The following is a 17,183-nucleotide window of genomic DNA, read 5'->3' as shown; positions in this document are numbered from 1 at the left end:
GAAGTTTTGTGCCATAACTATACACATAAATTGTAAATTACATGCTTCAGCAGGCAATAGGCAGAACTGGTGCCTGATTTTTAAGAAAGCACAGAATTTTATCATTTAGCAGGCTGCAAGGTCACTTTGTTTGGTKGAACAGCATGTCTTCAGGTTATATGCTCCCCAAATCTGTAAGCTTGGCTCTTGATAAATTGTTTATATATCTTTTGTCAGTATTTTTGCTCTAATTGTTCTYCATTATGGAAACTTGAGAAAATTATTCCTACACTTTCAGAGAAAAATCTGCTTCAACCCTTTCATCTTGCAGGATGCCTGGGACTTCCTGTTCTAGGTAGCCTGGAAGGCTATTCTTATTTTTCTGGCAAGGCAAGCCTTGTACATAATCCTGTATTTAAAAAGATCRTGTTACCTTTGTGTCATTAAGGATTTTGCAATTTTCCAGGCATTTTGGCTACACAAAGGTCAGATCAGACCTATTTGTTCACTTCTGATTGATACCTAGACAAGCAAAGAGCTGTTTTTCTCTGGGCAACAAAGAAACTGTTAAAAAAAAAGCTGCACAGAAGCTGCTCTAGTAATCTTCAGGTTAATTTTTATTTGTAATTTCTAACCTGGTGTAAGGAGCCTTGGAAATTTTGGGTTTGCTGTGTGGAGATGAAAGGCATACTTTCTAAATCCCACATGTGTTGACTTGACCCCTCAAGTTAGAGCCATCTTTTGCATTATTTTGCAATACACTTGCACAATACGTACTTAAGGGACTAGAACAGGCAATTCGGAAAAAATTTTTGTTTGCTTTTCTTTGTGCAGAGTTGTGGTTTTCAGCAACAAGTATGAAAACTAGAGGCCTAGAGCCAAAATTGGAGCAATTCTCTTCCCGCTYCTACTTTCCTGCCAAATAAATGAGAAAAAAACAAGGGGGAGGGAAAGTGTGACGACCAAGATARTGGTGAAAGAGAAGCAAACATGACCTGATATCAGTATCAAGWAATTGCACCTGGGGTTATAGACTGKTAAAGGTGAACTGTGGAGAATGTGCTTATGAAAGGAAAGTCTGGAGGTTCATCTCTGGTACAGTGTCCTGCCTGTAGCTTGATTTTAAGTAGAAACTTGTGGGGACACAACAGAAATAACAAATTACCTGGCAGTCTTTTGTCACTCTTAAAAGAGGGCTTTCCACACCTTTATGACTGTATATAATATATCCTTAACTGTATCCAGCAGCTCTTTATCATCCATWACMAAAAGTGTGTCATTCCAGCAGCTGGACATCCTCCCCTTGCCYTATAATCTTGCCCWGTRAAGTTYGTGGCTTYRTAATATCTCCCCTTGCTGAATTCTTCCTTGCCAGCCCTGGAAAGTGGGCAGAGAAAACTCTCCCTCAGTGTACTTGTTTGTTGTGCTTTGCATAAAATTATTCTGAACAGTTGGTTTTATTTGCCTTCTGTTTTTGTCCTGAGATTTCAAATTAAAATTACTCTGTCCCCTCAGCAAGAGACACTGGGAGATTCACTTCAGTGACAGGCTGAGACACTACCCTTGTCTTTAGGCAACATTTAATATGGCTTCATCAACCAAAGAGTTTTCTTTTGGATTTTGTGGGTCATTTTTTTCAGTTGTTTATTTATTTGGGGTTTCTTTAATAACCTGTAATACTTCAGTGCTGTGAAGAGGCTGATGTATAAAGCAAACTAAAACACCTTTCTTTTGTGTATGCTTTTTATGACTGCCATTATTTAATGATGCCAAATGTTGGAAAACTGACACAATTATTTCTTTGGAATTATGCTAATTATGTCATCTGAAAGGACACATGAAAAGGTTTGAACCAGCATATGTAGCAAAGGGCATGTGGGGAAGGTACAMAAAAACCTTGCCCACCTTYATAGACCTAAAAGTCATTCAGTAARGTCTTTTTCTCAGTGATTTTGTGTTTRTTCTAAGAAGGGTTTGTKCTAAACTAATTGTTTACCCTGATTTGATTGGTATTTCTGTGTTCCAGTTGTACATGTATCAGCTGTTCCGGAGTTTAGCCTATATCCATTCCTTTGGGATCTGCCACCGGGATATAAAACCACAGAACCTCTTGCTGGACCCTGATACAGCTGTTCTAAAACTCTGCGACTTTGGAAGGTAAGCACATCTGTGTGGCCTGAAACCTGGTGAAAAAAATCTTCCTTCAAAGTGAACCTGAGTGGAAGTTTGGCAAGAAATCTTCTGTGTCTCTTAAAAGGTCTTTATTTGTAACTTTTAAAGAGGAATTATTGATACTCTATTTTCCCTTCAARTTGARTTCATAGGGAGTGGGGGGAGGAGAGCTGGAAGAGGATATTTGGAGGGAGGGAATTAAACTTCAAGCCTGTTATTTTTGCAGGTATTAGAAAAATAAAATAAATACACCGTGACACAGGGAAAATACTGCACCATGGGAAAAACGAACCAATTACTGCAGTGAAATGTGTTTGGGCAAGAGAGGGCAGGCTATGTGGCATTGTAGCTTAAAKGCTAATGCCACACTAATCAGACTATTTGTATGTATACCCATTCATTTAATGTTGCAAATACCATTTGGGTCAAAATCAGAAGCAGCACTTGCATTTGAAGCTCTTGGATAGTGGACATCTGTTCTAGTTTCCAAARGCACATTTATTTCCAATATCTACTCAGTGAATTGATCACCTTTAGAGTCCAACCCCCATCTTAGAACTTACACAGAAATTCTGAGAATCCACAGTGAGACAGGAGGTAGATTTCTCTCTGGGAAAGTTCAGTCTTTAGATTGTGCTCTAACTTTGCAGACTAAAATAGTTGGGGATATGTGTGAGAGGTCACAGAAGCTGCTGTTGCTAAATTTGTTTGCCCATAGTGAGTGGGAATGTCAGATGGGGGTTATTCAAGCAGTGTATCCTCATGGCTGCTGCCTYGGGAATCTCCTCAGCTCTGTCTCACCAGTGTTGGAGCAAAATGGGAATCACATCGAAGCTCAAAAATGACAATGCATAAAAAGGGAATGCTTACTATTTTTTATCAGTTAACTGTAGTTTCTATACTGAAAACTGAGACTTTTTTAAATGGGTGGCTGGGAGTCCTTCTTCCCTGAAGGCTGAGAGGAGTGTCTGAAAAGCTGAGCCCTGGATTTGACTGGCTTACCAATCTGCAGCATTTGGTGCTACTGAGGTGCATGTCATATTTCCAAATGGGAAGTTTTGTCTCCCAGCTCATTTTTATCTAGAATTGTTAATTAAGAAACAAGTATAATATGTCCATAGACTCATGTTTCAAAAGTAATGTGCTCTGGTGGTCTGTTCTATTCTTGGATTCTGTCTAAAGTAGTGGTTGAGACCATACTGTAGGTGAGACCCTTTGTGGCTGATCGATTATGCCATATAAAAGAAACCTTCATGTTGGTCGTGGACTATTAACATGTGAATACGATGGCAAAGGCTTTTTTTTCTTTGTCTCCTATACCCTTTTACCTAATATAACACTCCCTTAAGTAACAAAGAGGCAAAACATTGTGATGGAAATTAAAAACCAAACAAACAAAAAAGCAAACCAACAAACAAAAAACCCAAACAAACAAAATCCCCCCACTCGGTCTTTGTATGTATAAAAAGCTTTTGAACGTTAAAAGGTAACTATGTTTAACTGAACTATTTTCTGTCCCTTTTTTCCACTGTAAACAAGCCTTTGTATCTGGCAAAGGACAACTGGCAGCCAAAAATCTGACCCTACTTATTACTAGATTGTAGTCAGAATATCCTTTGCTATCCCCTGTATAAGGTAGGTGCCTGATGGATTGGACTGATGTCACACTAAATCATGGAGTCAGTTTGCATCAGCTTAGAAGAGCATTGTACTTCAACATTTAGGAACTGGGAGTAGGTGAAGGGTGCCAAAGCTTAATGTTGGTCTGCACAGCAATATTGTAGAAGTGTTCATGACTGAAATACTGAAATCCTGTTGTTGCCTTCCAGTGCAAAACAGCTGGTTCGTGGAGAACCCAACGTGTCGTACATCTGTTCTCGGTACTACAGGGCACCAGAGTTGATCTTTGGAGCCACCGATTATACCTCCAGTATAGGTATGTGTTTGCCTTCTTTGAAATTTGTACCAGCTGCCTCAGTTTTAATCCTGTAAAGTGTAAAGGTTTCCAGAGATCTCAGATGTAATCGCCAGGGGCTGAATTTTGTTGTGAATTATTAGGTCCCACTTTTTAAAGAAATACAAATATTTTGTAGATGGCTCCTGTGCTTCCTATACCTTTTGAGAGTTCAGCATCAATTACACTAGGAAAGGGACTTTTTCAATGTAGAGGGGGGAAATCTGATTAAAAGAAAATAACCCCATGTAATGTTGCCATTTAGTTTAAAAGTAGGTATGAGATCTCAAGCCAGGAAAGCATTTTAATGACTTAAAATAACTGTAAAGAATGTCTGTAAAAAATCAGCTACTGCTTCTGATGTGCTGTGGTTTAGACATAAATATTTCTGTTATATATTTACTTGGCTTTTAATCAAGAGTTTATAGGGGGAGGTAAAGTGTGGTCTAATGATGACTGACTTTAAATTCTCTTTGCAACTTCAATATATTGTGTGCAGCAGTCCTTCTAATTCAGCTAATTCTGTTAACTTTTGCTGTCCTTTAGTCATGAATTTTGAACACAAAGAAGACCTCTTCCTAATAACTGACACATAGCTGTGTTATTTGATGGAGAACAGGGAACAGCCAGTTTTTCTTACAGTAGAGACCTAAAAATGAACAGCAAAATGAAAAGACTTGGAAATGAACAGCGTGTTGGCTGGTTGTTGGTAACTACTACAGTTTTTAGTCAGGATATTATTTCAGCTCCTGCTGAGTTCTAGTGCAAAAAAGAGTAGGTTTGGCTCTCAGCACAATATTGGGGGACCTTTTMCCTTGCTTATGGACTTGAGTCACTTAGGCAAGGTTTAATGTTTCCAAAGGAATTTGGAGATCATGATCAACTCTTTGCAGACTGTATTTATAATCAGTAAATTTAAAGTTATTATGTTTGAACCAATATGAAGCACAGTGGCTGTCTGGCTTGTTTTAACTCTGCCATTCTTAACACAAAAAAAAAAAACCAAAAACCTGTAAATACATTCATGAAGGCTTCCCTGCTCTCACTAATTTTTTTCCCATAGTTATTCAGAATGTGTTGTAGCAACACTTGTGTATCTTCCCAGTTGGAAAAGGAGGCAGAACTAAGAGGAGTCTGGGGAAAAGTAATGGCACAGTAAAGATAAAAGGGCAGAACATACTGCTGGCTGCTGCCAAAAGTGGCAGCCCCAGCCCTGCTTTTGCTCCTGGATACCCTGGCTCTCACAGTTTGCTGTTTAATTTGCTGATTCAGTCTCAACTGACAAGAGATTTTGGCAGGTTAACTTCCTGCTCTGTGAGTGAGTGCAGTCAGCATTATTGTGTACTCCAGTAAGCAGCAGAGCCAGGTACAAGCAAAATGTTGTGAGCTCATGAATAAGAGGAAGGTGGCTGATCCCATTTGACATCTTTTTGCCAGCTGAGAGCTAGTGGATTGGCTCAGCTGCATTATCAGAGTGCACTGAGACCTCTTGTTTCAGAGGATAACTGCATAAAATGAGTATTTTACATGTCACCAGAWGAGACTGCTTTATAGATAAGCCTGTGAAGTGTCTCTTGCTCCAACTGAAAAGCCTTTTTCAAGTTGTGCATTCCATTTTTGTTGTCTTACCTACTGGTCTGTAAAATGGTTATAATAAAAATTGYATTTTGAAGTGCAATTTTTCACTTGCTTCCAAAAATACCTTGAATTTCAKTCATTGTTCTGACTTTCTAGTGCCAGAAAAACCCACCTGTTCCTCCAAGCCCTTTCTTTGAAATTTGCACAGGATTGCTTGAAAATTAAGCTAATACTCCTTCCTTCCTTCCTGTCCCATCCACCTTCCACTTCTTTCTCAGCAGTCTTTGCATTTGGAAGATGAGAAGAAATAAAATGCTTTTACAAGCTTTAAGTTTCCTGATGTTCTGCAATATGCTAGAAATTCTCAGGGTTACTTTTGTGGGGCTGCTGTTTTTAAATATTCCCTTGTTCTTGTTGAATAGTCAGGGTTTAGTGAGAGCTCTTCCTTATTTCACATAGGATTTTTCATCCAAATTCATCCAAGTTGTTGTAAACCAATCAACAAGCATAACAGGTTTATTAGAAGAAAGGAAAGAACATTTAATTTTTAGTGCTTTACCCATAGCTCAAAATRTAGGGAACTGTGAAATGCTTCAGTATTGTAATGCTGCCTTTTAAACATTTTTATTGGCATGCTTTGTTTTTTTAGTTGTTTTCTTTTGAATTGGTAGCATAACAACATTTACCCACTGTAGTCTTTATCACTCTGTAAAAATGACTTGTGTGTGTGTGTGTGGTAAGAAAAAGTGAGCTTACATGTAAGGCAGAAACTTTCACTCCTCTAGTTAAATATCCTCTAGTAAAACTATGTTAAAAGTTAAATCTGTGAAGAATACAAAGCCAGAAAGTTTTCTAAGTAGAAATTTTCCTGCATTATCTGCAAGGCTTCCAGCTTTTTTGTGAAGATTTTTGCTGTTTGCTGATGTTACAGCAGGACTTATSATTTTAATGTGCTCCAATAGGATAATTATTGGAAGTTTTTTTCTGAGCAAGAAGTGCTTTTTAAGACTAAGCAGTGACAGTGGTGGYCCAAGAGTGACAGCACAGCCAACAGCATCATGACCATGTCAGCTTTTAGTCATCTTGTGTGGTATTGTAACCATGACTTGTGTTAGGCTGTCTGGGTTCATCTAGGTTGTCTTTAAACACACAAGTTTGTCCTTGTGACATTGCTTTCTCTTCAGTGTAGCAGAAAGTGAAGTTGGATCCAGGATCATCCTGGATGTCACAACAACACTGTGAACTGGCATTTAACTTCTAGGATCTTTATTATTTCATTGAAGTGCATTAGTTAAATTCTAACCCAAAAGGTCCCTTTAAATAATAACAAAGCTGGGGTGTGGTATTTGTTGCATTATTTTAAAGTACTGCAGTTGTGTTATATTTAAATACATACCATAGTAAGAGTAACATCAAATAATTTGCTGCTGTTAGTGCCTCTACCTCCAGCAGATCTGGGACTCTATTTTAAAATAATGACCTGGGAAATGACCTATTCAAGTTTTTAAATAGTCACTGTTGCCAAATAGCTGCAAATCCAGASCTATAATAGCTCTGTTGTGTGCYTGCMTTACAGYTTTATGGGATTTTTCAGTGGTCAAACATTCATGTCAATTGGGTGCCTTCATGGCTTGTACARTTYAGRCYTTTGTGCACATTTAARTTCTGCAAGTGCGTATGTTTGTGTGTCCCTAAAGCTTGCTRCAAACGGACATTGTTTACTTCCTGCAGCTGATTTGCAGGAGTTTGTTATTGTTGTTGGTTGTCCAGGGCGTTTTTTCGGGGATGGGGGAGGAATGGGAGGTGGTTTGTTGATTTTTTTTTTTTCCCAAACCAAGCCCTTCAGCTAACCCTTGACAGTGTTTTGGCTGAGATTCTTCCTTGCCAGTCTGTGTGTGATGCAAAATCCCAGAGTGTGCTGATGGCATGGTTCTGGCTGTGCTGGTCACACGGGTGATGGTGCCACTRAAAAACCATGGGATGGCTGCCCACATCCCCCTGCATTGTTCCAGGACAAACACAGGCACTGCACTTASGAGTGGGTGCAGATGTTTCARTTGTCACRTGTTCCTTCTGTCCAAAAAGAAGCYGTGCAGCTGAGCTTTGCCTCCATCATATGGATTTTTCCCTAGGTGAGGGCTCACAGGATCCTCAAAGGAGCTGCTGGGCTCASTGTGTTTGCTCCACCACTGCACTGGCAGGAGTTGGGAGCATTCCAGAGGGAACATTTATAGCCACTGGCAGGGAAAGATTGATCTGCATGACTRTTGCTGGCTTCTCTTGGGGTGTCCAAAAATAAGTATCATGAAGCTGTTCATTCACTTCCCTAGCAAGCACAAGTATTTCACCTCAGCTCTTCTGCAGGCTCATGTTGTTGGCCTGTCTTAGAGTTTCTTGGGGAAGAACCACCACAAGGTGTGTCCCAGAGCTGTTGCCAAACAGAAGTATTTGCTTCTTGCTCAGATGGCAATTTCCAATGCTGAAAATAAGCAGGTGTGTTAATTTAATGAACTGCTCTATCACCTCTATCATTGTAGTTTCATCTCCACACTGCAAAGGAATGGAGATACCTWTGTTTAACTTTTGTTCAAATAATGGCGCAAACATATCTTTTCAAGCATTTTCACGTTCCAGCCTTTCTCCTCARTCCATGGATTTTTGGTGGCTTGATGTGCAAAACTTGCACCAACATACCATGTATACTTGTAATCCTGAATTTTGCTCTTCTTCTGACATTCCAAAGATTGTTTCAAACAAGCAGCARTGAAAAGCACTTTGGGGTCTAGCATTTGGCAACTAGAAGCTGTTGATTTTRTAACTTCCCAGGCTTGCTTTTCTCACTCTTGGTTTCTCTGTTGCTAGTTTGTTYCCAGTTTCCAGAGCAGCAGCTTTTGAGTCACCTCCAAAATGGAGGAAGTCCATGAAGATGAAGAGATAGTGAGGCAGAGATTATTAGATGAGTGTAATAAAAAAAAAACTAGGAAGGTAAATATGCCCCATGAAGCATCAGATAAATAAAAGTTCTTAATTTGTACTAAGTGAATGACACAAACCTTTTCTTTTTCTCCCTTGCTTCTTCATGTCCTCCAAATAATAAGTTAGAGGATCTAAAGATAATACAATGAATGGTGCTTGTGCTGTGGAGAAGAGGGCCAGCTTTTCAGAGTTTGAGATCTGAAAAAGTGGAATTTGTGGACAGGGTATTAATTTCCAACTCAAAATGGCCATTGCATGGTTATAGAATTAAAGCTAAGGAGTGTGTTTTGCAGATGGTTCTCCCAAATGCCTCTTCCTGATTAAGAGAAATACATGTTTTCCTCCCTTCTGTAATGCTAGAATGCATTTAAATGCAAGAGCATTCTAGAGATTGTATTATTACACAATGTACATCTAACAGCTCTGAAGATGAATAAAGTAGCAAAAACTTAATTTAAGAAAAGTTTTGTAGTACAAGAGATTATATGATTTTTTGTGTGTTTAAATTAATGGAGGTAGGTTAGGTGATAATGGTATTTGTCTAAGTGATCTTTAGTATAGGAAAGGTAAGGCATTAATTAACATTATAATGTGTGAAAACTACCTGAAATAAGCTTATTTGAAGGTTGCTGTTGGCTGGCAGTTGTATTTTTTGTCTCTATTGTTCAGACCTCATTTCACTGAAGATACGAAGAAAGTACCATTGCCTGCTTTCTTAAAATTAATAGATTTCAGTATTTTCTCCTAAAATTTCACATTGTCCCAACTAGTTTGGCATAAGGACAGTTTGTTGACTTAATTTCTTTTAAGATTCTCTCTTACCTTGTTTATTAGCTATTTTAAAGCCTGTGAAWGAGAGGCTTTAGTTGGCTTTAATTAAATTGCTCATACTAAAAAGAAATAGTCCAGAAAATGCTGCTTCTCCTATGGGAACAGGTAGTTACAGCACATTTTATTATCTATGACAGTTACCTCTGACTGTACTAAGACAGAAAAGTGGCTGGGAAGAAACTATCAAAACGTGATCACTTCCTTTAACATGCCTTTAAATACAAAAATTAGTACTTATTTACTTCAGGCTTGGGGAACAATATAACCATCCTCATTTGGTAGATAAATTTTAAAATGCAAGATATAAAAGGTGTTAGGAAAAAAAAGGGCGAGCTATCCTGGAACCAAATTTTAGTCCTGGTCAAGTCAGTGGCATAAATTCCATCAAGTTCCAGCAGAAATGCAATTTCTTAGTTTGTTCCATATTGTACATTGCTTATCAAGAGTTCTGTGAAAATTGTGTTTTGTTTCTCTCCCTTCTTGGAGCTGCTCAAGTTAGCCTCCACTCTGGCTTTTGTTGAGGATGCTTCAAGGATTTGTTCACTTCCTTGCCCAGGGAACATTGCCCAAGTCCTAATTTGGAAGGTGGTGAAATTACATGCCTGGAAAAAAGTTGGGGATTTTGGAATGCCATTATTTCACTTCACTGTGTATTTGAAATGTTAGCAGGTAAAACCGAGGAAAAGTAAATAGACTTTTAACAAGACATTAAATTAGCTGATTTGGGAGATTTCTGTGCGTAAGGAACTAYTACATAGWTTTCTGATGGATTTGTTTTATGTTTGATGCATTAAACCCATCATGAATTCAGCAAGTATTCCTCAGACGTTGCCACCTATTTTACTCATGATCTACATCCTTTCTTTTTTTTCCCTCTGTTCCCATGTGATGCCTTCACCTTTCTCATGTATCCTCTGCTGTTTGTGCTTGGGCAAGGACCTGCACATTTTTTGATTTGTTTGCCATTGCAGTTTGGCAGGGCTGGGGCAAGCCTGRTGCTTCCCCCAGGGACAGAGCCCTCCTCTCCCCAGCAGCAACACTGATGCTCCCTGCTGATTTATAAAATTTTTGGCATGCATTTGAGACTTCTGCCCTACACACTTGTCTGAAATTGGCTGGTGGAGTGCAAAAGCATTTAGGGAAACTGGGAAAGGAAAAAACAGCACAAAGCCAACTTCGTGGAGCAGCCAGGCCAGAAGGTTGCTTAAAACAGTTTTTAAAAGCCACAGTCTAATCAGAAAAAAAAAGTAATGCTAGCATAATTTCAAAATCTTAAAAGGAAGCAAAGTGTGATTGATGACTTGCTCTCCTGTCAGCTTTGTGTTTGTTTATATTCTGTCAAATAATTTTCCTTGCCATATGTAACTTTTTCAGTTTAATATAAGGATAGGAGTTGTAAATAATAATTATAGTTTTGGGGTAGCTATTTGTTTTGTAAAGGATAGTGCAAAGGACTCGGCATATTTAAAACCCTCTAAGGTGTCKTTAAATAAATAGACTTTTAAGTTACAGTGCTCTGACTGCTTAATACATTTCATCTATTTCTTAAGTATTTCTGMAGAAATCTATGCTTTCTGTTGAATTATTGTGTAATTCTTTTAAATCCAACTTGCATAGGAGACACAAAAGTGRTGATTTGCATCATGGCTTTGCTGTACATGTTGGTCCAACAGCAGGAGCTATCAGAAAGAGACACTGATTAGCAGTTAGATGCAAGTAAACATTCTTTACATGATTTCTTACTCATTTGTTGTCCAAAAGAGATCTTTGTACCTTGGTTGCCCTATCAGCTGTTATTAAATATGACTAAAATATTAAAAAAGCATCATCTAGTGTGTTTGCTTGTCAAAAAAAGACTCAAACTTCAAATTATTTCTGGTTGCTATTTGTATTGTAAGTAGTTACTTTTAGGATAAACCCCGATGCAATGTTTGTACTAAGACCTTAGGTAAAAGTGCATCCATTTGACTTGGAATTATTTCAAATGCTGCAGTAATGAGCAGTGCTGTTTGTCTGGTGTATGTTCCAGTTGAACCATATTATTCTTGAGAAGAGGAGGGAAGTATTTTTGCACAGCCCTCTCGCTCTTTCCTTTAGAAATGGGGGACGGAATGTGAAGTCTAGTTATGTTCCAACTTACAGATTATTTGTTATAAATCTTATATTGCTGAAAGCTTTTTTAAAAAATGTATTTTGCACTAGTGTGTTGTGATTGTGACAAAGTGATAATAGATGGCTTATTTCCTTACTCAGAGATTATTTCTGATACTATTCTGTTTATTCTGATACTATTATTATTATTATTATTATGATTCTCTGATTATTACTCAGAGATTATTTCCTTACTCAGACCTTTGGCCATAACTGGCAGTGTTGTGTGTATCCTCCTTCACAGAACCATGGAGTCCTGGAATGGTTTGGATTGGAATGGACCTTAAAGATCACCTCATTCCAACCCTCTGCCATGGGCAGGGACATCTTCCACTAGACCAGGTTGCTCAGGGCTCCATCCAGGCTGGCCTTGAGCATTTCCAGGGATGGGACATAGTTTAAATACATAAATGAGTAAGGATTTCCATCATAGCATAGGTTTTCTCAGGTGGAACAAGCCTCAGGAGATKAATCCCCTGGGTTTGATTTGTTGTCAAATCATGGGGGAAGGCTAGCTCATAAAAGTAGGTGACAATTTAAAGAAATATGAGTGGAAGGGGGCTGGTTTTCTCTTTTGGGGCATTACAGTATTACAGGCTTTACAGATCTGTTGCTGATTGCTTATTTGAGATTAGCTTTTAGTGTAAGGTTTCACATATGCATTGGACAATTGATGACTTTGTAGAAAGTCGTACAGTGAATCTTTTTTTTTTTTTTGGAAAAGCAGTTCTCTGCATCCAAATACAATACTTCTGTTGAGTTGAGCTGCTTAAAATCCCATTTATTTAGTGTGCAATTACATTAGATTCTCACAAATACTTGATAAACAGTGTTTGCAGCATTTGCTTTGTTASATTTTTCATTTTAATTATGTTCCAAAAACAAAGTGTTATACTCTATATTGCTGCATCTCACACTTAGATATGTTTGTAAGTTGCTGTTGTAGTACTCAATTGCATTATTTAAGAAGATACAAGAGATTGTGAAAAAATTCTTCATGTAGGAGGAATAACTCCTAAGGACTACTTCTAGCTTTTAGTATACCTGTGAAAATTGGGTGATGGCTTCTTCCACCGATGGTGTTGACATGTGATGTATGACTTGCAGTTCTGTTGTTTATCCAATTTGGCAAATAGAATTGGGATAAAGATTAGATCTTGAAGTGACTAGTTAAGAGAGGCTGCCTCCCAAATCCCTTAATCATCATGTACTTCAGGATACCAGTAATACTTGCAGTACTGGTTCACCTGTCAGTGCTTTCAATGTATGCATGAAAACAGTAAAAACATCAGCCATTGTGACACCTATGCATAGTTCATGATCAATGTGATTTAAACTATCACAGGGTTTGGGGAAATTCTCACTTTGTAGATTCTATGGTCTTCAARCATTCTGTGGTCTTTTCCCTGCATGTGTAAGTTTTAATATCATTGTATTATGGCATTTAACATTATTTTCCAGTTCTCATTGTCTCACAGTTGGACTTTAAAGACTGACTGCACACGCTGTTTTATACCAGGTATCTGGTAACATTAGGATAGGAAAGTTTTATATTTTTAGCTGTGTTACATACACTATCAAACATGGTAAAGKATAAAAGTACATAGCTTAAAATGGCTGGATTTTATATGAATGGCTTCATATGTGTATTTTACTGATACCTTTCCCTGTCCTCCACTTTTTCCTTTTTAGATGTGTGGTCAGCAGGCTGTGTATTGGCTGAACTGTTACTAGGACAACCGATCTTTCCAGGTGACAGTGGTGTGGATCAGTTGGTGGAAATAATCAAGGTATGGAATGTTAAGTGTTGTTTTGGCTGCATTATTCCTTGGAAATTAGTATGGAAATGTGCATTGTTATAAACTGGTGAACATACACATATTCTATCACCATTGTACAGGATTTTGCACGTAAATAGCATCTGAAAACATTTCCCATGCTGTTTTGAGAATGGGATGGTCTTTACTTTCTCTTCTTGCAGTCATGCATAATGATCATCTTTTATTTATACTGGGGTTTTTTCCCTCATAAAGGATTGCACTGCCAGTGTGTTTGGGAGAAGTGCTTGCATACTGATTCAGTATTTATCAATGTAAGATTTTCATTCTTTAAGAATCTGTGTCTTCTTCCTTTGTCGCACACAATTAGTACTTGGCTTTGAAAACAAGTTACTAAACTTCTTGTGCCAAATTCTTCACATATGTAGTTAGTTATCTTCTCCCTTCCTCCCAGCTCTTTTAAAATGAAAGATGAGAAAGTGCATTTGTTTTTGCAGATAGAGAATCAGGACATGTAGGGCAAAAGTACCTTCCACCTGAAGAGTCTTGTTTTTCAAGAATATATAACACTTACATATCACTTATGTCCAAGCACATCTTGATTGTTTTCATTTGGAAAGTTGTGAATATTCTATGGTTCTCAAATCAGAGGCATGGAAGAGTAGTTCATAGATTGGTGTCTGAGTTCCCAGCACCCTTGTCTACCTGTTTCAAATTCTGCATGGCAAGGAGAAATTTGTGTTTTGTTTAAAAGTTCAGTAGAAGCTGAAGAACATCAGTTCTGCACTACTGAAGAAAACATCTCTGATCCAATAATTTCACAGCATTTATGTGCTCCAATTGTGGTGATTCTGTGTTTACACTTCAGTTGTATTAAAGCAGAGAAATACTTCAGTAAAATTGCTGGTAGCCTATRTACCATCTGTGGTGGTAACTTTTCTTGACTAACTCAGTAGTGACAATATGTAGTTCTGGCAAACGAATTTTATTTCTCAAGACAACTGAAGGAGTACCCATTGTAAAGGGTATTTCAGTAAATTATAGGTTGAAATTACAATATTCACGCTCACAGAAACAAATTTCTGAGTGATTTCTTTAAATGTAGAAAGGGGGATATTTAATGATCATTCATACCTGTGTTGTCTTGGGTTTTTTTAATCTTCTGCTATCTATGTAGTCCACTACACACAAAAGTGAAACAAAATGTACTGAGGTCTGAGGGAAAATACTAGAAATCTTACAGCAGTAATTACAAAAAATGCTGTTCATTGAAAATTCAAATTTTCTGGCTGGGAAAGAGAGAACTTTGACCATGACCCCTGTCARAATGATGTTTGATGCAGGGAAATACTGTCTTGGAGCTCCCTGTGGAGAAACAGTTTAACCCATGTATACTCTTCTTGAATACTCATGCTATTACAGGAGAGAAATCATGTGCTGTGCTTTTTCCAAATTTTGATCTTGAATGGTGACTCTTCCTTTTTATTTTTAGCTCTCACTAGCTATTCCAAATGTTAGGTTGTCCCATCGCTGGGAATATCTCAAGTGGGTAACCCAATATATTCATTAAAATTCATGCCCCTACTGCCTTTCAAGTGACATCTCCTTCAGAAATGTTCTCAGTTTCTGAACCAGGCACAGTGGTAGTGTGGATTTCATCAGTGATCCCATAAAGAAATTATGTACAAGTAAACACTACGCCTTGGAGCAGTCAGACAACAGTCCTGTACCTGATAGATTGTTCCAGCAGCCCAGGAAGGTTGCAGTTGTCACTTCAGTATTTAAAATCCACTGTGCAAGTGGACATAGTTTTGAAAACAGTTTGAAAGAAGGAGCTCTTAGACCACAAGAGTGATTTTTCTTTGAAATTCAGTCAGGACAGATTCCTTCAAGAATCTCTTATCTTRTGTGCACAGCTTGCAGTGCAGCATTGGTGTCTGCAGGACTGCCATCTCCCTGTGAAAGCTGGGGAGTTTGTGGACATTTTTGGCCCCAAAATGCTCTAYAGCATCCCAGAACCATTAAGGCAAAGCTGTCTGGCCTATGCCTCCCAAACTGAAGCATCTTCAGTTCCTGCAGACAGTGGTTTCGCTTCATTCCCCTTGCAAAAAGTGAATCTCAGAAGTGTAATGGGTTTGTTTTTAAGAGAATTATCTTGTGGAAGTTTTTGTTTAGTACCTTCCCCCTACTCCTCTCAAAAGCAGAAAAAGAAATGATCTCTGTCGAAAGAAAGAAGCAGCAATAATTGTCTGAGCAGCTCTGGGCACGGGGAGGGCAGCATCTGCCAATCTGCCTGGCGTTTTCTTTACCGGAAATATTTTTTTTTCCGTACGCTGCTTATTCAGATTATGAGATGAATCAACCAACTTGTGAAAACTGCAGGAAAGAAGTGGGGGTTATGGGGTGGGGGTGGTGTTTGCTTTGAGTTTTTTGGTTCCTACTGCACTGTGTGATTATTCCTCGCACCAAAACTGGCATTTCATGGTAATTTAGGAGGAATAATAAAATCTTCTTCCCATAGTTCTCTGGGTAAGGGGGAGCAAGGGGGAAAAAAATGTATGAAAAAGCAAGTTCAATAGTATCAGGAATCCTATTCATGTGTAACTTTTTGGGCTCTTGACAGTTTTACTGTGCCTAATGCTAAGTATAGACTGCAATTATAATATATGGCTCATGCTCAAATGTCAAGGTACTATTTTGGGCTCAGTTTTTGAAATAAAATAAATCCAGTCAGAGTAGTTAATGGGCAGAGAGGAGCCTTCTCTTCCGGGAGAGYAAGCCATAGGAGAGTGTGTTTCATTTTATTGGATGTGGTCCTGTGCTGACGACCTGCCTGCCTCTGACATGGGCTTTTTCTCTCTTCAGCCCTAAGGGAAGTCTCCTGGCATTTTTTTCCCTGATGTCCCCMCGATTCACAACTTGGCTCTTCCTGTGCCTCACTCAATTCATCACTTCYAGCGCTTGCAGGCAGGCAGTATGAAAAGTTGATGGGCAATTATATTCATGTCAGCAGTGACAATGGGTTTCCTCCTATTCCTGATGTATAGCTCTTCTTGTGTTTATGAATAGAAAAAAATATCTATATTTAGTTGGCTTTCATTGTTTGACAAGAAAGTGTTTTTGAAAGGAAGTGTATATAAAGTGGGTAAGGTTATTTTACTTTCTGCCACAGACCTCTTGAAGCTATTATTTCAAGTTGACCCATGTTTAGTGCTTGAGTTGTCTACACTGTGAAATTTTTAAATAACAATTTGGCACACCTCTCGCAACTTTCTGAAAAGGTGCAGTCATGTTTGCAGAAATATTAATTATGCCATCTGGTAAGCCATAAACATCAGGCTTTTAGGAATACATTTCCTTGTAAACTTGCACAGTTTTCCCAKGGAAGATCACTATACCACTACAACCATGGCTTTCTAGAGGTTTCTGACTTAAATTATCACCTTCTCCCCTCTCCACTTACTGCCAGCTGGTGCTTCTGAACCCTTGGTGTCCCTGTGCTTCTAACTGATTACATTTTGGCAAGGGTTCAGCAGTAACAATAGTTGTCATAAAGGGCCTTTATTCCACTGGGATTTGTTGAAACCACTGCAGTTTCTTTTTCCTCTGGTGTTGCAACAGTGTGGGTTTGGTCATAAATGACTCAGTGCAGTTTTGCATAGTGAAGCAGGTGTGGGCAGCAGCTGTCTTGGTACTGAGGTGTAACTAAAGTGTCTTTTGGAGCTGAATAATCCATCTTTTCCTCTTATGAAAGTTGATTGTAA

The 17,183-nt window shown here is 38.4% G+C and overlaps 1 protein-coding gene across 2 annotated transcripts in view; it reads left to right on the top strand.

The window, feature by feature from the left end:
* GSK3B (glycogen synthase kinase 3 beta) overlaps nt 1–17,183 on the top strand; it is a 143,298-nt gene that overhangs the window by 91,544 nt on the left and 34,571 nt on the right. For both annotated transcript variants that reach the window (XM_057376252.1, XM_057376251.1), the window contains exons 5-7: nt 2,006–2,136; nt 3,981–4,087; nt 13,334–13,431. In XM_057376252.1, the coding sequence (XP_057232235.1) occupies nt 2,006–2,136; nt 3,981–4,087; nt 13,334–13,431 (336 nt within the window). The remainder of the gene's footprint in view (nt 1–2,005; nt 2,137–3,980; nt 4,088–13,333; nt 13,432–17,183) is intronic.

The sequence above is a fragment of the Malurus melanocephalus genome, unplaced genomic scaffold, assembly GCF_030028575.1.
Source record: "Malurus melanocephalus ecotype Western Australia unplaced genomic scaffold, MMel_1.1 scaffold_275, whole genome shotgun sequence".
NCBI lineage: Eukaryota > Metazoa > Chordata > Aves > Passeriformes > Maluridae > Malurus > Malurus melanocephalus.
Note: the sequence above shows the minus strand (reverse complement) of the source record. Positions and strands in the feature narration are given on the sequence as shown.